General features: G+C 48.1%; 1 protein-coding gene across 3 annotated transcripts in view; it reads left to right on the top strand.

Moving 5' to 3' along the window:
- DMXL2 (Dmx like 2) overlaps nucleotides 1–21,693 on the top strand; it is a 315,382-nt gene that overhangs the window by 177,858 nt on the left and 115,831 nt on the right. For all 3 annotated transcript variants that reach the window (XM_075345795.1, XM_075345794.1, XM_075345793.1), the window contains exons 21-24: nucleotides 927–1,024; nucleotides 7,557–7,722; nucleotides 7,837–8,101; nucleotides 8,838–9,907. In XM_075345795.1, the coding sequence (XP_075201910.1) occupies nucleotides 927–1,024; nucleotides 7,557–7,722; nucleotides 7,837–8,101; nucleotides 8,838–9,907 (1,599 nt within the window). The remainder of the gene's footprint in view (nucleotides 1–926; nucleotides 1,025–7,556; nucleotides 7,723–7,836; nucleotides 8,102–8,837; nucleotides 9,908–21,693) is intronic.

The raw sequence follows: 21,693 nt of genomic DNA, 5'->3' as shown, positions 1-21,693 counted from the left end.
AAACCTACTTATAGAACCAATTTAGCAAAGTGTGTGTAACCGTATGGGTCTAAACTCTGGCAAGAGCTGGTGTTTCCCATGGTGGAGGGAGTCTGGCTCCCTTGTATGTTCTCACTTCCACCGCTCTGAATTCTGAGTGTATTTTGACTTATACTATTGGCCTCAGTAGGTTTGTGATGTTTCTCAGCAGTAATCTCTTGGTGACCCCAATACATCCAGGAAACTGCTTTGCAGAGATCAATTCCATTTGTTAATTATCCAAAAGGCTGGTGGCTTATATTGATCACATGTGGCCAGCACGTGTAGGCCCCACAGACCAGGCCTGTGCCACAGACTAAAGCACAGATGTATGAGAATTTATTCTTATTGGTGGTGTTTTTTACCAGTCTCCTCGGCTTCATGAGGAAACTTTTTTTTTTATCTGCAGAGATTTTGAGGCGTAGGTATTATATATGAATCTATTAGGACACTAAAAATGTGTCCAAAAGCCTTCACCTGCTGCTTATCACAATAGATCCTAATGTGTATAGACATGTGTCTGCTGGATGGATGCAGCTCTTATTCCTAGTTCGTAGTTTTCACGGGCAGTCATTGTCAGGCTGCAGTGTATGCAAATATATGTCAGTCACTGTGAGGAGGGCAGAGGAGATCTCTCCTGAGGAATACACAGGAGCCGAGCTTTGTGCCCGCTGTCTTCACTGATCACCTCTTGGCCCACAGGCACAATACCTTCTGTCTCTGCTGATTTGGGAAATAGAAGATCGGACCGGTCTCTAAACTACGCTGTTCTTACCCACTTCTGCTGTAAACATCTACAAGATTTGTCATCCCAAGAATGCCACAATATTAAACTGTATGGGAATTCTTAATGTGTTGTGTTTATTTTAGCTTTCCATGTATTTGATTTGAATGTATCTGTTTCATAGGTTGCTAAAGCATCATTTCAGAGAAACAGTGATCCATTAGATGCTGCAATATTTTACCTAGCAATGAAGAAGAAAGCTGTTCTCTGGGGTTTATTCAGGCAAGTACTCTGTAATGAAATTGTACATATAAAAGTTACAATTTGATTTTCCATAGAATCCAATTTATAGATGATTTTTCTGTAGATGTTTCCGTATAAACAAAAACTCTGGGCACTACACATAATGGGCACATTCTGGACAATTGAACTAATAGTATGCTGCATCCAGAGCCATTGTATCACATATTGGTGGCAGATCTCTGGTGTATCAAATATGAGCAGTTAGAATTTTAATGCCCAAATCTTGCTCTACCGGAGATAAGCTGCTGACTTTCTCTGCTTTCCCCTTTGAAAAGACATGAAAGTTCAGCTAAAAAAATTCATGTTTATGGGGGAGACGGGAGAGTTGGCTATCAGCCAAATAATCATTGATCTTGCACCTCTCTAATGTTTATGGGAGCGTCATGGCTGGAGTCATGGGGAAGGTGGGAGAGTTAGATATCAGCCAAATAATCATTGATCTTGCACCTTTCTAATGTTTATGGGGGCGTCATGGCTGGAGTCACACTTGCAGTGTTCTGGGCAATTTTAAAGAGGGTCCACTGGTGTATTATAAAAGGAAAAGTAAGAAAAAAAAAGACTGATACTTCTACTGTATTCAGTGTGGTTTGCACAGGGAACTGCTCCAAAATCTTCATGAGATTTCTTACCTAGATTGCAGTTTGTGCCATCTCCTTGCTTGGAATGGTGATTATAGTATCTGATCAGAAGACCACTACAGTACTGCCACTCATGGGCAGAGAGTTCAAGGAGTGTCCAGTCCTGCCTCTGGGATGCCTGTGTTTTTGTGCTGCTGCTTCTGATAGAGATCCAATGACACCTTCTCCTGGCTGTGCTGGGTCTGTTTGCTCTTACCCTTCCTTATCTATATTAGCAATAATAGGGAGGTTGCAAATTCAGATCAATATGTGGAGAGGGGAGCAAGCAACCAAGGCTTACAAGAAAGTAGATCACATAACAGAAGCAATCTGAAACTAAAAGCAAATTATAACCTGTATCAGAAGGCCAAAAAATTGAGAGATGGAGATTACAGACTGAAAATTAAAGCGCACCAATCACCTGGATTTTCCTACATAACATAAAGCCAGTGCTATACTGGCACTATCAGGCTGATTCTATACATACCTTTTGTGGTCAGCTCAGATGTATATGTTTTTAAAACACAAGCAAGTAAAGTTTGTAAATACAGCAGCTTGTTGAGTGACAGCAGCTGCAGAAGCTAATAGCTGGGGTGGGTATTCATAGTTATCACTTCCCCCTGTTACTTATGCTAATTCTATTATACAGTAGTTTTATTTTGTGACTAAAAGCATGTGTGCAGATGTCATACCCATGTGACTAGAAGGGGTGGGACATCAGCCAACTTAGCTTATACCAGAAGGCAACATTTTTCTGTTGGCAGATGCCCCGCCCCCTCTGGTCACATGGGTATGACATCAGCACACATCTTGTTAGTGGGTCGCTGATGGGTTGCTATGACAGCGGGGGTTCTACTGAAGACCTCCGTGCTTCTCATAGCAGAGCTTCCTTGAAATCCTGCCTGTGGCCGGGCTTCAAAGGAGTCTGTGGTTTTCACTATATGCTGCAATGCTATGACATTGCTGTATACAGCACAAGAGATCAGGCAATCGCAGCTTCATGTCCCCTAAGAGGACTCTTAAGAACAGTAAAAAAAATGTTTAAAATAAAAAAAAACAAAACGCAACAAAAGTTCAAATCTCCCACCTTTTGTCCCATTAAAAATAGATCGTAAAAAAATATATACCCATAGGTGATATCGCTGCTTCCAGAAAAGTATAATCTATCAAAACAAATGCCACACTCAGCCCGTGTAACAGAAATCAAACCTTTTTTTTACTGGTTTGAGAAAATGTCAACAAAACTAAAAAATGATTACGATATGCTGATTTTTTTTTTCATCACTTAAGTAGAATAAATCAGTGCATCTGTGGTGTGTCTACAGTCATGGCCAAATGTTTTGAGAATGACACCAAAATTATATTTTCACATGATCTGTTGCCCTCTGGTTTTTAATTGTGTTTGTCTGATGTTTACATCACATACAGAAATATATTTGCAATCATATTATGAGTACCAAAAGGTTATATTGACAGTTAGAATGAGTTAATGCAGCAAGTCAATATTTGCAGTGTTGACCCTTCTTCTTCAGGACCTCTGCAATTCTCCCTGGCATGCTCTCAATCAACTTCTGGACCAAATCCTGACTGATAGCTGTCCATTCTTGCATAAGCAATGCTTGCATTTTGCCAGAATTTGTTGGTTTTTGTTTGTCCACCCGTCTCTTGATGATTGCCCACAAGTTCTCAATGGGATTAAGATCTGGGGAGTTTCCAGGCCATGGACCCAAAATCTCTATGTTTTGTTCCATGAGCCATTTAGTGATCACCTTTGCTTTATGGCAAGGTGCTCCATCATGCTGGAAAAGGCATTGTTGGGCACTAAACTGCTCTTGGACAGTTGGGAGAAGTTGCTCTTGGAGAACATTCTGGTACCATTCTTTATTCATGGCTGTGTTTTTAGGCAAGAGTGTGAGTGAGCCTATTCCCTTGGCTGAGAAGCAACCCCACACATGAATCGTTTCAGGATGCTTAACAGTTGGCATGAGACAAGACTGGTGGTAGCGCTCCCCTCTTCTTCTCCTAAGGCTGGGGCCACACGGGCACTACTGCGATCCCCTTGCATGAGACTCGGCTCGTGCTGGCAGTACAGCAGAGCCGAGTGTCATGCGAGTGTGCCTGCAACTGAGGTCCGTTCGTGCGAGCAGACCTCAGCTGCGGGGGGCGGGCTGGCACTCAGGAGGGGAGGGAGGGATCTCTCTCCCTCTCTTCTGTGTAGCCGGCTATAGCCATTCTCGCACTGCACTAGCAGTACACCGGAGTAACGCGAGTGCAGTGCGATTTTTCTCTCGCCCCATTCACTTGAATGGGTGCGAGAGAAAGAGACTCAGCTTACAATCGCAGCATGCTGCGATTGTTTTCTCAGTCCGATTAGGGCTGAGAAAATAATCGCCCATGTGTGCTGACACACAGGCTAGAATTGGTCCGAGGGGAATGCGATGTTTAATCGCACTCCACTCGCACCGATTTTCTCGCCGTGTGGCTTAGCCCTAATAAGCTGTTTTCCAGATGTCCCAAACAATCGAAAAGGGGATTCATCTGAGAAAATGACTTTACCCCAGTCCTCAGCAGTCCACTCCCTGTACCTATTGCAGAATATCAGTCGGTCCCTGATGTTTTTTCTGGAGAGAAGTGGCTTCTTTGCTGCCCTCCTTGAAACCAGGCCTTGCTCAAGCAGTCTCCGCCTCATAGTGCGTGCAGAAGCACTCACACCAGCCTGCTGCCATTGCTGAGCTAGCTCAGCACTGCTGGTAGTCCGATCCCGCAGCTGAAACAGTTTTAAGATACGATCCTGGCGTTTGCTGGTCCTTCTTGGGCGCCCTGGAGCCTTTTTGGCAACAATGGAAGCTCTCTCCTTGAAGTTCTTGATGATACGATAGATTGTTGACTGAGGTGCAATCTTTGTAGCTGCGATACTCTTCCCTGTTAGGCCATTTTTGTGCAAAGCAATGATGGCTGCACGTGTTTCTTTAGAGATAACCATGGTTAACTGAAGAGAAACAATGATACCAAGCACCAGCCTCCTTTTAAAGTGTCCAGTGGTGTCATTCTTACTTAATCATGACTGATTGATCGCCAGCCCTGTCCTCATCAACACCCACACCTGTGTTAATGGAACAATCACTAAAATATTGTTAGCTGCTCCTTTTAAGGCAGGAATGCAATGATGTTGAAATGTGTTTTGGGGGTTAAAGTTCATTTTCTTAGCCAATATTGACTTTGCAAGTAATTGCTGTTAAGCTGATCACTCTTTATGACATTCTTGAGTATATGCAAATTGACATTAGAAAAACTTAAGCAGTAGACTTTGTAAAAATTAATATTTGTAGAATTCTCAAAACTTTTGGCCATGACTGTATAATCGAACTTCCCTGTCGTGTTTCCAAGTCGTTTTTTTTTTTTTTTTTTTTCATGCAGCGTTTTTCCTGCCAGAAAATGTTTTTTTTTTTCAGAAATGTCTGCAGCTACCGTATTTTTCCAAAAATAAGACACTGTCTTATATTTTTTTTGCCCCCCAAAAAAAGCACTAGGGCTTATTTTTGGACGAGGTCTTATTCTTGGAGAAACACAGTTGAGGGTAAATTTACCCCCCAAAAAAGCAGGACCCCCCCACTTCCCAGGAGACTCATACTCACCAGACCAGGACGTCTGCGTGGTTCCCAGGTCCTCCTGTGATCTCCGGTCGGTGCTGCACGCCGTCCTACCCTGCTGCTAGCTGACACGCTGACACACACAGCAGATCGCAGGCACACACAACAGATCACACACACAGCAGATCTCTCACACACACACACGCACACACAGCAGATCATAGATATACACAGCAGATCACACACAGTCGATTGCAGGCACACACAGCCGATCACAGATACACACAGCCGATCACAGATACACACAGCCGATCACAGATACACACAGCCGATCACAGGCACACACACACACAGCAGATCGCAGATATACACAGCAGATCACACACAGCAGATCGCAGGCACACACAGCCATCACAGATACACACATCCGATCGCAGGCACACACAGCCGATCACAGATACACACATCCTATCACAGGCACACACAGCCGATCACAGATACACACATCCGATCACAGGCACACACAGTCGATCACAGATACACACATCCGATCGCAGACACACACTGCCGATCGCAGAAAAACACAGCCGATCGCAGACACACACAGCCGATTGCAGACACACACAGCAGATCACACAAACACACACAGACACATCACATCACATCCAGCACTTACGGCAGCAGGGAATGAGAGCAAGTCACGTGTCCGGCCGCAGGTCCTGTTCGTCGCGCTGCGCTGCATGCACTGCCTCTCAGGATTCTCCCGGCGAGAAGAGATCGGTGTCACTGGATGAGGTGAGTGTGTATGTTATCCGATGTGTGTGCGATCCGATGTTTGTGTGTGTGTGTGATTTGATGTTTGCGTGTGATCCGATGTTTATGTGTGCGATCTGACTGTGTGTGCGATCCGATGTGTGTGTGTGTGTGTGTGTGTGTGTGTGTGATCTGATTGTGTGTGTGTGTGTGTGTGTGAGAGCTGATGTGTGTGGGTGTGTGATCACTGCAGGTCCTGCCGCTCAGTGTCTGGTGAGTGTAATTGCCGGGTGCCGCTGTCTATAATGAAGTGTCCTGCAGTATTTGTAACTTTTTTAGCTGCACGGACACTTCATTATTGATCCGTGACTAGGGCTTATTTTCGGGGGAGGGCTTATATTTAAGCCTTTCTCCGAAAATGCTGAAAATCCCTGCTAGGGCTTATTTTTGGGGGAGGTCTTATTTTTGGAAAAACACGGTAATACCCAAACAATGGCAAAATTGCCTCCCTTTTTTTTTTTTTTACAATTCATCCCTTTTGGACTTTTTTCTTGATTTTTCAATGCACTAGATGGTAAAATTAAAAGGGTGGTTCACCCATATTTTTTATTGTCCAGATCGATATTATATTGAGAAAAAATGTTTCTCTCAAATACCTTGTCTCCTGTGAGAGGCGCCATTGCAGACCGCTGTTCCCAGTCCAGTGACGTCTCCGTCAAGTGCTGCACGCGTCACGTCCGTGCAGCCGGCTGCATTCTGAGCCCATCTGCTCCCTCCTCCCTCCTCCATCACAGCACAGCGCGTCGCGTCTCTTGCTTGTAGCGTTCTGCTAGGAGCGAGGAGGGAGAGGGAGGGGGGAGGAGGGAGCAGATGGGCTGTGATAGCGGTGAAACAACGCTGACCGCTCAGTGTGAGGTAAAATACAGCTAGCTGCACGGATGTGACGTGTGCAGCATTTGACGGAGACGACACTGGAGCGGGAACAGCAGTCTGCAATAGCGCCTCTCACAGGCACTATTGCCAACACAAGGTATTTGAGAGAAACATTGTTTCTCAATATAATATCGAGCTAGACAATGAAAAATATGGGTGAACCACCCCTTTATTGGTGTCATTCAAAAGTACAACTCATACTGAAAAAAAAGTCTTCATACGTCTATGTTAACCAAAATAAGAACAACAACAAGCTGTGGCTCATGGAAGAAGGAGAGAAAGATATGAAAGCACAAAAACAAAAATTCCCTGGCCTTTTACGGTTACCCAACAGTGTTAAATGGGTTTTCAATGAAAAAGGTGTCCGTAGCATCTAAACACTGCAATGGTTAATCATAAGCTTCTGTAAATTGGCAATGCCTACAAGTGTAAAACAAACTTTATATATATATATATATATATATATATATATATATATATATATATATATATATATATATATATATACATATATATATATATATATATATATTATTTCTTAAGTTTTTAAGACCCTTTTTATTTTTTCTGCAGCAGCACAAACTGTAAATAACACTCTGAATCTATCTTTTCTGGCAGGTCTCAGCATGATGAGAAAATGACACAATTCTTTAGCCATAATTTTAAAGAGGATCGATGGAGAAAAGCCGCCCTGAAGAATGCATTCTCTTTGCTTGGCAAGCAGCGCTTTGAGCAGTCCGCAGCTTTCTTCTTACTAGCTGGCTCTCTGAAGGATGCCATTGAGGTATACGGGTACCATTATTTTACCATTGTTATAGTTATCTTTTAGCAACTATTTTAATACAGTTGTTGCAGTTTTAAAGCGGTTTCCAGGATAAAGCTTCATTTTTACTTTTAGGTCTGTCTGGAAAAAATGGAAGACGTTCAGCTGGCGTTGGTTATTGCAAGGTTGTACGAGTCCGAAATTGATATATCTTCTACGTATGAATCTCTCCTCTATGAAAGAGTCCTGGGCTGTCAGAAAGATGGCACAGGATTTAGCTGTTCGAAGCTGCATCCCGACCCTTTCCTTCGGAGCATTGCCTACTGCATAATGAAAGACCACACTAAGGCACTGGATACGTTATTGGAGCAAACGCCGAAAGAAGATGATGAGATCCCTAGTGAGTATATTTCCCTTTAAGCCAGCATATTGCATATCTTTCTCAAATTTTTCAACTGATCCACTTGACTTTGTTATTGTCCTCAAACATAAAATAAAGATATTCCGTGTGTGTAAATACAGTTAATGTAAGATAGCAAAAGACCACATCTTTATGTTTTTAAATGTGTGTGTGTGTGTGTGTGTGTGTATATATATATATATATATATATATATATATATATATATATATATATATATATATATATATATATATATATATATATATATATATATATATTTATATTAGATTATATTATTATATTGTGGGGTGTAGAAAAGATACACATATGATGTGTCTTGTCAGAATTTAAGGGTATGTTCACATGTGGCATTTTTGCAGCGTTTTTTTTTGGGGGGGTTTTACGCAACTTATTTACATAAAACAAGTTTTACAGTACAACCATAATTCTGACCAGTGTTTTACACTAGCATAATCAATGAGAGTTCTAAAATCTCATGCACCTTGTTTTTTTTTTTTTTTTTTAACCGATATTATTGCTAATAAGCAACATGTCAATTTTTTTTCAGCATTTTGGGTGCTCTATCATCCATTCAAATGAAGTAAAGTAAAAACTCTGCAAAAAACGCATACATTGTAGTTTGTACAAAAAAAATCAACACTGCAAAAACACAACTTGTGAGCATAACCTTATCTGTGCCTGAGTATAAATATTTACTTCCATTTTCTTTTTTAGCTCTAGTCAAATCCTGCAATCCCGTGGTGTTCAGCTTTTACAACTACCTTCGCACTCACCCTCTTTTAATCCGCCGGCGTTTCACCACCCCAGAGGCTACTCTTGCTACAGTTGGCATGAAAACCGACAAGAGCTATGTGGATGAAATAAATCTCATAGAAAGGAAATTATTTTTTACCACTGCAAATGCTCACTTCAAGGTGGGATGTCCAGTTCTTGCTTTAGAAGTTCTGTCTAAGATTCCAAAGCTGAGTAAATCGATGATTAATGAAGATCTCCTAAGTGTGGGATCTGTGGGGATAGACACTTTGGCATTTATTGGAAAAAATCACTCTGAGGAAGTGAGCGAGTCAGTTTGGTTCACCCCAGCAGCAGCATCGGCAAGGCAACCCCATGTTGAAGAGCCTGCAAACGATTTTGATTGGGGCTCGCCCCTTATTAAAATTGAGGATGAGCCACTTCAGCTGGATTGGGGAGAGGAAAAAGAGAGCAACAAAGAGGACGATGAGGGTTTGATGTTAAAAGGATTAAATTTGGACCCAATGGATCAAAGCCCTAAAGATGTCAGTTCTGAAACACCAACCATTGACAATGCCATACCAACCGTGAATGAAGTTGACGTAATTGCAGAACAGCTTAAATTTAGGGCGTGCTTGAAGATTCTTATGACAGAACTGAGGACGTTGGCTACAGGACATGAAGTGGATGGAGGAAAACTAAGGTTCCAGCTGTATAACTGGCTGGAAAAAGAGATCGCTGCAATGCACAAAATATTCAACCATGAAACTGATAGCAAAGACTTCACTATAGAGACTCCTCCACCTGAGGATATGTTAGACTGTCAGGAATTTCAAGATAAATCAGATATAGGATCCTATGAGCGACATCAGATCGAACGCCGGAGATTACAAGCCAAGCGGGAACATGCAGAGAAGAGGAAATGGTGGTTGCAAAAGAACCAGGCTCTTCTCCGAGTTTTCTTGAGCTACTGCAGCTTGCACGGGGCGCAGGGAGGTGGCTTGGCCTCTGTAAGGATGGAGCTGAAGTTTTTACTACAAGAGTCTCAGCAGGTTAGAGGCATGGTGCTCTGTGTGTATTGGGGAATCATTAACTACACAATTACAGGATCAAAACATTTTTATTCAGTCAGATCCAATCAGATTATTTTACAATTCATTACTGTATATAGTTGGGTATAAGCCAACCCGAGAATAAGACAAGGCCCCTAATTGTACCACAAAAAACTGGGAAAACGTATTGACTCGAGTATAAGCCTAGGGTGGGAAATGCAGTAGCTACCGGTAAATTTCAAAAATAAAAATAGATACCAATAAAATGTAATGCGCCCTATCCTTGTCTCCTGTAGTAATGTGCCCCATTCTTATGCCCCATCCTGTAGTAATGTTCCCCATGCTGTAGTAATTTGCCCCATCCTTGTGCCCCATCCTGTAGTAATGTGCCCCATCCTTGTGCCCCTACCTGTAGTAATTTGCCCCATCCTTGTGCCCCATCCTGTAGTAATGTGCCCCATCCTGTAGTAATGTGCCCCATCGTTGTGCACCTACCTGTAGTAATGTGCCCCATCCTGTGGTAATGTGCCCCATCCTTGTGCCCCATCCTGTAGTAATGTGCCCCATCCTTGTGCCCCTACCTGTAGTAATTTGCCCCATCCTTGTGCCTCATCCTGTAGTAATGTGCCCCATCAATGTGCCCCATCCTGTAGTAATGTGCCCCATCCTGTAGTAATGTGCCCCATCCTGTAGTAATGTGCCCCATCCTTGTGCCTCATCCTGTAGTAATATCCTCATTCCGGTTCCCTTCTTGTCCCCTATTTTGCTGTTGTTCACAGACACACGCACAAAAAAATGCTCACCTGTCCACCGTTGCTGCGGTATTCTCTTACCTTCTTTTTGCAGACCACACATTAACCCCTCCATGATCGCGTCCGATGCACAGGGTTGCCGCTGCAGTCATCGCTTTACTTCAGTTGAATGCTTTGCGGCGCCACAAAGCATTCAACTGCAGTAACTGCAGCGATAATGGCAACCCTGACCGCGATCATCAAGGGATGCTTCTTGCAAACAGCAGGCGCATAGACTCCCCCATGATCGTGCACCGGACTTGATCATGAAGAGGTCTATGTGCCTGCGGTCCGCAAGAAGCAGGTAAGAGGACAACGCAGGAACGGAGGACAGGTGGGAATAATTTTTTGTGGGAATCTCACTCAAGTATGAACTGAGGGGGGTGTTTTCAGTATAAAAAAAAATGGGCTGAAAAATTCTGCTTATACTCGAGTATATATGGTAATAAATGTTTGTTATCATGACACATTTCTAATACATTCCCAGATGGACTTGTAGAGAATATGGATGGGGTTCACCATAGCAGACAGCCGCGGTGCACAATGCTTTCATTTCAGACTTTTTCCCTCTCTTACTGTATCTCTCAGGCTTATAATTTATTTCCTTTTTTTGTTTATACCTCTCCCTTGTTCCTTTCTCTTTTCTTTCTCTTTCCTATTCTTTCTCTGTTTAAATGTCCTCTTTCCCTTACGCGTTGTCATTCCTTTTCTTTCTCTTTACTTTCCATTTCCTTTTCATTCCATTTTTCATTATTATTTCTCTTTCCTTTTCATTATACCTATTTTTTTTTTTCTTTACCTTTCATTCTCATTTTTCCCCCCAGTTTCTCATTTTCCCCTATTAATTTTCCTACTGGGTTTCTCTTTTTCATGCTCTCTCTGTGCATCAGATTTGGCACTCTTTAGTAATCTCTTCCTGCTTTATAAAGTACATGGTGGTGAGGTTGATGGCATTCTGTTAAGTTGTTGTGACTCGATTATGGCATGCCAAAAGTATTGTCATGTCTACTGGGGCCCCTGGACTCCACTATGTGGTTGGGCTTTATAGCAGATGGTCAGTTTAACAAATATACTGAAATACTAATGCTTTACAGTCTATTGTACTAATAATAGAAGATTTAAGTCTTAAAAATATATTTCTTTATCGTTCCTTTGGGAGACCCAGACCATGGGTGTTTAGCTTCAGCCTCCGGAGGACACACAAAGTACTACACTTAAAAGTGTAGCTCCTCCCTCTGAGCTTATACACCCCCTGGTAGCCAGTCCTAGCCAGTTTATTGCTTTGTGTCAGGAGGCATACATCCACACATGCATTCTCATCTGATTTGTTTGACTTTTGGAAAGAGTTTGAAGAAAAGCGTGTCCTTGTCTGGACTCCCGGCATGTCCCTTCTCACCCCACTGTGTCGGCGGTGTTGTTAAGGTTGATTTACAAGGCTGCAGCCTTACATGCCGCGCTCCTTCACCATCCCTTCTGGACTCTGGCTTGAAGTGGGAGCCAGCAGGGTCTCCATGCCTGGCAGCAGTCCGGTTTCCATCCACATCCCCTTGAGGATTCTGTTGGACCGGAGCACTCATCCCCAGGGACATGGCCCTGCGTCTCAGCAGCTAAGTACCTGAGACGTTTATGTTGGGGGTCCCGGTTCTTTATTGTAAGGGGAGAGTATGCTGTATGTGATTGTTTTAACTTTTCCGGCGGGTTCTCTAGCTTTTGCCTGAGAACCGCGCCGATGGTGCCTGCTTGTCGACCTCGCCGCTTAAATTTAGGCCCCGGCTTCGCCGGAGGCCTAGTTTCGTTTTCTTGCCCTCGCATGTCACTCATGCAGAGGGACAGGTTCGGCTCCTCCCGGCGGCCGTTCTACACAGGGGAGGGACACTCCCCACTGCTGGGGCGTCCCTCCTTCCCTGCAGGTCTCTATAGCCCTCCAGTTCCCGCTCTTTTATAGGAACGCCCTCTTCTCAGGCAGAGTTCACTCTGCTCTGGGACATCCTGCATTCTGCATCTCTGCTGAGGTGCTGCGACTGGGGGACCGGGCTTCGGGATCTGGAGGGCACACAACACTGCGCTCAGCGGTCTGGTAAGCCACAGCCGGTCTCCGGTTGTGGACCTCTGTATATTCTCCCTGGGGTTCATTCTCTGCAAAGCCCCCACTCCAGCAGCATGTCTCACACAAGGAGCAAGGCTCCAAAGCTTTATTCTGCATGCACTGCATGTAAGCTCCTGCTGCCTGAGCCGAGCACCTATCCACATTGTGATGTCTGCTCTAACTTGGCGGTGCCACAGCCTGGAGTCTCACCCCCAGTGGTCTCTCAGGCTGCTGCTGCACCTGTGATTGAACCCCTGGCCTGGGTAGAGTCCTTTTCTAGGTCCATATCCCAGTCATTTGCTGAGTCCATGGGGCTTTTGTCCAGGACTTTGATGAATATGCATCAGCCCCCCCACAGGGTGCCTCTAATACTCTTGACAGAGGACTCCTATCCTCTGACCTCCGTCCATCGGAGCTCACGGAGGATTCATCATCTGATCCCAGACCCCGTCCTTCTAAGAGAAGGTGCAGGGTTTCCTCCCCCTCCCCATCCCACAGCTCTGCCTCAAGAGCTGACTCTCAAGATGAGGAGGATGCCCTCACTGGGGGCTCGGAGGCTATGTATCCCATCGATTTCTCTTAGTGGTTTGATTGCTTCTATTAATTCTGTGCTGGATCTCAATCCGCCAGTGTCAGAGGAGCAACTCTCTTTGGCAGAAAAACATCAGTTTACCTTGCCTAAGAGAGTGAAGAGTGTGTTCTTTAACCACTCCAGTTTTCAGACCGCTGTGACCAAACCCAGGGCATGCCCTGACAAACGCTTTCCAAAGCGTGGTTCTGATGACCGGTTTCCATTTCCACCTGAGGTGGTCAAGGAGTAGTCTCACTCCCCAAAGGTAGACCCTCCGGTGTCTAGGCTATCAGCCCGGACCGTTGTGTCGGTGGCTGACGGCACCTCACTTAAGGATTCCACTGACCGTCAGATTGACCTTCTGGCCAAATCTGTGTATGAAGCTGCGGGGGCCGCGTTCTCCCCGACTTTTGCAGCAGTGTGGGCTCTCAAAGCCATCTCTGCTTCTCTAGAGGAGATGCATTCCCTCACCAAGGAATCTATGCCTGAGATGGTTACCTTAACTGCTCAGGCTTCAGCTTTTTCCTCCTATGCCATGTCTGCCATGCTAGAGGCTTCTCACCGCACTGCGGCGGCTTCAGCTAATTCTCTTGTTATCCGCAGGATTTTGTGGCTTCGAGAGTGGAAGGCAGATGCTTCTTCCAAGAAGTTTCTTGCTGGGCTCCCTTTTGCTGGTTCACGGCTGTTTGGTGAACAGCTGGATGAAATCATTAAAGAAGCTACTGGCGGGAAGAGTACTTCCATGCCACAAACCAAGACCAGGAAACCCGCCCAGGGTAGGAATCAATCGAGGTTTCGTTCCTTTCGTTCCTCCAACTGGTCATCCTCTAAGCCTTCCGCCTCGTCCGCTAACTCAGCCAAGGATCAGAAATCCAACTGGCGCCCAAAAGCGCGTCCGCAGAAGACCGCAGGAGGTTCTGCCGCTAAGGCAGCTTCCTCATGACTCTCGCCCGCTCCAGCCACGTCCTTAGTCGGTGGCAGGCTCTCCCACTTTGGCGACGCTTGGTTAAAGCAAGTCTCCGATCAGTGGGTGAGAGACATCATATCTCACGGCTACAGGATAGAATTCTCTTCCAGCCCTCCAAACAGATTTTTTCTCTCAACTCCCCCCTGATCCAAGGCCACCGCCTTCTCGCAGGCCGTGGCGTCCTTGCAGGCAAACTGAGTGATTGTCCCAGTTCCCGCTCAGGAACGGTTCAGAGGTTTTTACTCAAATCTCTTCCTAGTTCCAAAAAAGGACGGTACCTTCCGGCCCATCCTGGATCTCAAGCTTCTCAACAAGCATGTCCGGGTGCGGCATTTTCGCATGGAGTCTCTGCGATCAGTCATTGCCTCTATGACCCAAGGGGAGTTCCTGGCGTCCATCGACATCAGAGATGCCTATCTACATGTGCCAATCGCAGTGTCACATCAGCGTTGGTTACGTTTTGCGATAGGAGAGGATCATTTCCAATTCGTGGCTCTCCCCTTCGGGTAAGCCACGGCCCCTCGGGTATTCACAAAGGTCATGGCGGCAGTGATTGCGGTCCTGCACCTCCAGGGGTTAGCAGTGCTTCCTTATCTGGATGACCTTCTAGTCAAGGGTACATCCAGCGCAGACTGTCAGCGGAGTGTTTCGCTCACTCTCGCCACCCTAGCCCAATTCGGGTGGATTGTCAATCTTCCCAAATCCACTCTGACTCCGACCCAGAGTCTCACGTACCTAGGGATGCAGTTCGAGACTTTGCCGGCACTTGTGAAGTTGCCCTTAGACAAACAGCTGTCACTCCGGTTGGCGGTGCGCTCTCTCCTGAGGTCCCGCCGTTATACCCTCAGGCGTCTGATGCAGGTGCTGGGTCAAATGGTGGCCTCCATGGAGGCGGTTCCCTTTGCCTAGTTCCATCTGCGTCCTCTGCAGCTGGACATTCTCTGCTGTTGGGACAAGCGGCCTTCCTCCTTACAGAGGTTAGTGGCTCTGTCGCCACGGACCAGGAGCTCTCTTCAGTGGTGGCTTCGACCCCTCTCCCTGTCCCAAGGGCGCTCCTTCCTGACTCCGTCCTGGGTGATTCTCACCACGGATGCCAGCCTATCCGGCTGGGGAGCGGTACATCTCCACCACAGAGCACAGGGCACTTGGACTCCGTCCGAGTCAGCCTTTTCAATCAATGTGCTGGAAACCAGAGCTGTGCTTCTAGCTCTCCTAGCCTTTCACCACCTGTTGGCGGGCAGGCACATTCGACTCCAGTCAGACAACGCGACAGCGGTTGCCTACATCAATCACCAAGGCGGGACACGCAGCCGCCTGGCAATGTTGGAGGTCCAACGCATTCTTCAATGGGCGGAGGACTCCAAGTCCACCATATCCGCAGTCCACATCCCTGGCATAGAAAACTGGGAGGCAGATTATCTCAGCCGTCAATCCGTGGACGGTGGCGAGTGGTCCCTGCACCCGGCAGTGTTTCAGTCAATCTGCCGCAAGTGGGGCACTCCGGACGTGGACCTAATGGCATCCCGTCACAACAACAAGGTTCCGGTTTACGTGGCTCGCTCCCACAATCCTCAGGCCTTCGCCGCGGACGCTCTGGTTCAAGACTGGTCCCAGTTTCGTCTGTCCTACGTGTTTCCCCCTCTAGCTCTCTTGCCCAGAGTCCTGCGCAAGATCAGAATGAAGGGCCGTCGAGTCATCCTCATTGCACCGGACTGGCCCAGGCGAGCTTGGTATCCGGACCTGCTCCAACTGTCCGTGGAGATGCCGTGGCATCTTCCGGACCGTCCAGACCTGCTCTCACAAGGTCCGTTTTTCCGCCAGAATTCTGCGGCACTCAAATTGACGGCGTGGCTCTTGAATCCTGGATTTTGACGGCTTCTGGTATTCCTCCTGAAGTCATCTCCACTATGACTCGGGCCCGTAAGTCTTCCTCCGTAAAGATCTATCACAGGACTTGAAAAATTTTCCTGTCCTGGTGTCGCTCTTCCGGCCATTCTCCTTGGCCATTCTCGTTGCCGACCCTTCTGTCTTTTTTACAGTCCGGTCTGCAGCTAGGACTGTCCCTCAACTCTCTCAAGGGACAAGTCTCAGCTCTATCAGTGCTGTTCCAGCGGCGTCTCGCCCGGTTGGCTCAGGTTCGCACCTTCATGCAAGGTGCGTCTCACATCATTCCGCCTTATCGGCGGCCCTTGGATCCCTGGGACCTTAACTTGGTCCTCACGGTATTGCAGAAACCCCCTTTCGAGCCCTTTAGGGAGGTTTCTTTGTATCGTCTTTCTCAAAAGGTGGCCTTTCTAGTTGCCATAACTTCTCTCAGGAGAGTCTATGATTTGGCTGCGCTCTCCTCGGAGTCACCTTTTTTGTTTTTTTCACCAAGACAAGGTAGTTCTCCGTCCGACCCCGGACTTTCTTCCTAAGGTGGTCTCTCCCTTCCACCTTAACCAGGATATTTCCTTGCCTTCCTTCTGTCCGGCCCCTGTTCATCGCTTTGAGAAAGCGCTGCATACTCTAGATCTGGTGCGTGCTCTCCGGATCTATGTGTCTCGCATCGCTGCGCTTAGGTGGTGCACCTCTCTTTTTGTGCTAACCACAGGGCGGCGCAAGGGTCTCTCTGCTTCTAAGCCGACTTTGGCCCGTTGGATTAGATCGACCATTTTGGACGCCTACCAGAGTACTCAGGTGCCTCCCCCGCCGGGGATCAAAGCACACTCGACCAGAGCTGTCGGTGCCTCTTGGGCTTTTAGGCACCAGGCTACGGCTCAACAAGTCTGTCAGGCTGCCACTTGGACTAGCCTGCATACCTTTTCGAAGCACTATCAAGTGCATGCTCATGCTTCGGCAGATGCGAGCTTGGGCAGATGCATCCTTCAGGCGGCTGTCGCCCACTTGTGAAGTTAGGCTCCGCCTACTTCTTAGGTTTTTCTGTTTATTCCCACCCAGGGACAGCTTTGGAACGTCCCATGGTCTGGGTCTCCCAAGGGAACGATAAAGAAAAAGAGAATTTTGTTACTTACCGTAAATTCTTTTTCTTATAGTTCCGTATTGGGAGACCAGCTCCCTCCCTGTTGCCTGTTGGCAATTTTCTTGTTCCGTGTGTTATCACCGGCTGTTGTCGTGGACAGAGTCTCCGGTTGTTCCGGTTCTTACTCGGTTCTACTTGTGGGTGGCTATTCTCCTTCAGCTTTTGCACTAAACTGGCTGGGACTGGCTTACAGGGGGTGTATAAGCTCAGAGGGAGGAGCTACACTTTTAAGTGTAGTACTTTGTGTGTCCTCCGGAGGCAGAAGCTAAACACCCATGGTCTGGGTTTCCCAATACGGAACTATAAGAAAAAGAATTTACGGTAAGTAACAAAATTCTCTTTATTTAAAACAAAGTAAAACAAAATACTAAAAACAATAAAAAACTTCATATTTAAATTACCCCTTTGTCTAAAATCGATAGAAATTACACTGTCATCTAATGTCTCCAATTAGTCAAATAAAAAGTGATGATATCATTTTATGTACCCCAATATGACACGAATAAGTACATCAGCTCACCCCACAAACAAAGCCGTCAAACAGGGCAATGAGTGGAGGAATATTGAGTGAATCTTTATTGCCGTGCTGTGTAGGGTTTGATTAATATTATATCTAATTTCTTTGTCGCTCCATTGGGAGACCCAGACAATTGGGTGTATAGCTTCTTCCTCCGGAGGCCACACAAAGTATTACACTTTAAAAAGTGTAACCCCTCCCCTCTGCCTATACACCCTCCCGTGGACCACGGGCTCCTCAGTTTTATGCTTTGTGTGGAAGGAGGCACACATCCACTCATGCATTCTCATAACTTAGTTGTCGGTTGGAAGAAAAGAGGACCCTTCTCACCCCACTATGTCGGCGGTGTTGTTAAGGTTGAGGTACCCATTGCGGGTACAAAGGCTGGAGCCACATGCCGTCTCCTTCACCATCCCTTATGCGGCTCTGGGAGAAGTGGGATCCTGAACGGTCATCCATTTACTGGGACCGTACTCCATCCGCAGCCCCTGGTGGAACCTGCCGGCCCGGAGCCTTCTCAACCCCAGGGACCGGGCCCTGCTACTTAAAGGTACTCTGTGTCCCCATCGGGGACTATACAGGGAGCGCACCTTCTTCCCGGAAGCCGCGGTAGTCGTATAACCGAGGAGGCAGATGGACTTCCGCGCCGACCTGCTTGTCGGGTGCGGCCTCAACTTTAGCCCCCGGCTTCACCGCGGCCTAGTCGCGAAAATCCCGCCCCGGGGCCTGCCTGTCAGGGGTAAGGGCGGGATTACCGACATGATGTCGGATGTGACGGCCGGAGCATCCTGCATGTCTCCTCCCCCCTCACTGGCCACTGTGGAGGCCCCAGACGGTACCCATTGCGGGTACGGAGGCTGGAGCCACAGGCCGTCTCCTTCACCATCCCTTATGCGGCTGGGGGAAGTGGGACCTGAGCGGTCATCCATTTGCTGGGACCGTGCTCCATCCGCAGCCCCTGGTGGAACCTGCCGGTTCGGAGCCTCTTCAACCCCAGGGACCGGGCCCTGCTACTTAAAGGTACTCTGTGTCCCCATTGGGGACTGTACAGGGAGCGCACCTTCTTCCCGGAAGCCGTGGTAGTTGTAAAACTGAGGAGGCAGGTGGACTTCCGCGCCGACCGGGCCTGCTGGTCGGGCGCGGCCTCAAATTTAGTCCCCGGCTTCACCGCGGCCTAGTCGCGAAAATCCCGCCCCCGGGCCTGCCTGTCAGGGCTAAGGGCGGGATTACCGACATGACGTCGGATGTGAGGGCTGGAACATCCTGCATGTCTTCCCCCTCACTGACCACTGTGGGAAACCCAGACTCCCGCTCTTTTCTGGCGCCGCCCTCGGCCCCGCTCCTCCCCTGAGAACTCCGGCGGCCATTTTCTGGCATTCTGCCGGTGGGTGCTTCTCAGGGGAGCTCAGGGTGAACACAGCACCCGGTACTGGTCCCCCTAGGGTGCCGGATACATATGTATATATTATATATATTTCTGTTCGGACAGACTGTATCCCCTTTTCTTTTCTTTTCACATTTACCTTCAGTGGTCACTCTCCTAGGAGACAACAGGCACAGGTTTTTTTCTCGCGGTCTGTACCTCTTGTGGGGCTATGTTACCTGCGGGATCCACCTACCCTCACTGTGAGCAATGGTCGACTCCTGCCTCGCTTGCTCAGCCGGAGCCTCGGGCACTGGTGGGCCCCTCGGCTCATGTAGACCCCCCTGCTCCCCCTGAGCAGGCTGCAGGGACAGAGTCACCGGTGTTGGCCCTCAGTCATTTTCATATGATCAAATGGTCTTCTAGGCTCCTTGAGGCATTGCAGTCCAGACCGGACCTTTCACAGGCCCTGGCCCTGTTAGCTTGTCTCATCCGGGCCCCGCTTGGTTAGCGCCGCAGCGCGCTCCCACGTTGAGCCCTAGGTCTCAGGCGGAGGACTCCTGCCCGGACCGCAGTCCAAGACCGGCTAAGCGGTCTCGCTGGGACTCTTCCCCGACTTCCTCACGCTGCTAGGGATCCCAGCTTGAGGACTCTCAGGAAGACGAGGCGGACGGGGGAGCTCAGGGCTCTGGCCCTGACTTCACCCTTAACCTTGATACTCCTGAGGGGGACGCCTTAGTAAATGATCTCCATCATCCAGGTGCTGGTTCGCTCTCCTCCGCCCCCTCCTGTAGAGGAGTCGGCTTCTCAGCAGGAGAAACACCAGTTTCGGGTCCCCAAACGTACAAATACGTTTTTTGATCACTCTAACTTCAGGGATGCTGTCCAGAAACCCGGAGCGGTCCCGGACAAGCGCTGGGTTAAACGTCACACTGACACGCGTTACCCCTTGCCATCTGAAGTCGTTAAGAGTTGGGCTCGCTCTCCCAAGATGGATCCTCCAGTCTCCAAATTGGCTGCTAGGTCCGTGGTGTCTGTTGCAAATGGCTCATCCCTGAAGGATGCCACTGACAGACAGATAGAACTCTTGGTGAAGTCCATCTATGAGGCCACGGGCACGTCTTTCGCCCCGGCCTTTGCAGCCGTGTGGGCTCTCCAAGTAATCTAGGCTTGTCTGAAGGAGTTTAATGCTGTCACATGGAATTTTGCTCCGCATGTTCCGTCTTTGACTCTCGGGCATCAGCTTTTTCGTCCTCCGCCATGAACGCCGTCCTGGACTCCACTAGCCGCCCGGCTGTAGCATATGCTAACTCCGTGACAGTTCGCAGGGCCATGTGGCTGCGCGGATGGGAACCAGACTCGGCTTCAAAAAGGTTCTTAACTGGTTTGCCTTTTTTCTGGCGACCGTTTGTTTGGCGAACGATTGGATGATATTATTAAGGAATCCCAAGGGAAAGGACTCCTCCTTCCCCCAGTCCAAACCTAAGAGACCTCAGCAAAGAAAAATCCAATCGAGGTTTCGGTCCTTTCGTCCCTCCGCCAAGCCACATTCTTCTTCGTCCAACAGGCCGGAGAAAGGCCAGAGGAACTCATATGCGAGGCGGCCCACGTCACGACCCCAAAAGGCCGCAGGGGGCACTGCCTCCAAAACGGCCTCCTCATGGCTCTCGGCCTACCCTAGCCGCATTCCCCGGTCGGTGGCAGGCTCTCCCGCTTTTGGCGGCGCCTGGTGGCCACAAGTTCAAGACTATGAGTGTGAGACAGTCTGTCTCATGGTTACAGGATAGAGTTCAGTTCTCGTCCTGCGGCTCGTTTCTTCACCTCTGGGCCCCTTCTCAGGTGGCGTGTCAACAAAGCCTTGCCGTCGCTCTGGCGACTCTCCAGGGACAAACAGCTTTCTCTGCAAGCGGGGGTGCAATCACTTCTTCGGAGTCAGTCACACCCCTTAAGGCGCCTCATGCACTTCCTGGGGAAGATGGTTGCAGCTATGGAGGCAGTGCCGTTCGCAAACCAAGGCGGCACTTGCAGTCGTCAAGCCTTCCAGGAAGTCCGGCGGATTCTGCAGTGGGTGGAAACCACAGGCTCCACCATCTCCGCAGTTCACATCCCGGGCGTAGAAAACTGGGAAGCAGATTTTCTCAGTCATCAGGGCATGGACGCGGGGGAATGGTCTCTGCACCCAGAAGTGCTTTGAGAGATCCATCGCCCCTGAGGAACGCAGGACGTCGATCTCTCAAGGTCCCGGCCTTCATGGCACGGTCTCAGGATCACAGACCTCTGGCAGCGGACGCTTTAGTCCAGGATTGGTCGCAGTTTCGACTGCTTTTTGTGTTTCCCCCTCTGGCGATGCTGCCCAGGGTACTACGCAGGATCAGGTCCGACTGCCGTCGCACCATTCTCGTCGCTCCAGACTGGCCGAGACGGTCGTGGTATCCGGATCTGTGGCATCTCACGGTGGGTCAACCGTGG

Source organism: Anomaloglossus baeobatrachus, chromosome 4 (genome assembly GCF_048569485.1).
Source record: "Anomaloglossus baeobatrachus isolate aAnoBae1 chromosome 4, aAnoBae1.hap1, whole genome shotgun sequence".
In the NCBI taxonomy this organism is placed as follows: Eukaryota; Metazoa; Chordata; class Amphibia; order Anura; family Aromobatidae; genus Anomaloglossus; species Anomaloglossus baeobatrachus.
Note: the sequence above shows the minus strand (reverse complement) of the source record. Positions and strands in the feature narration are given on the sequence as shown.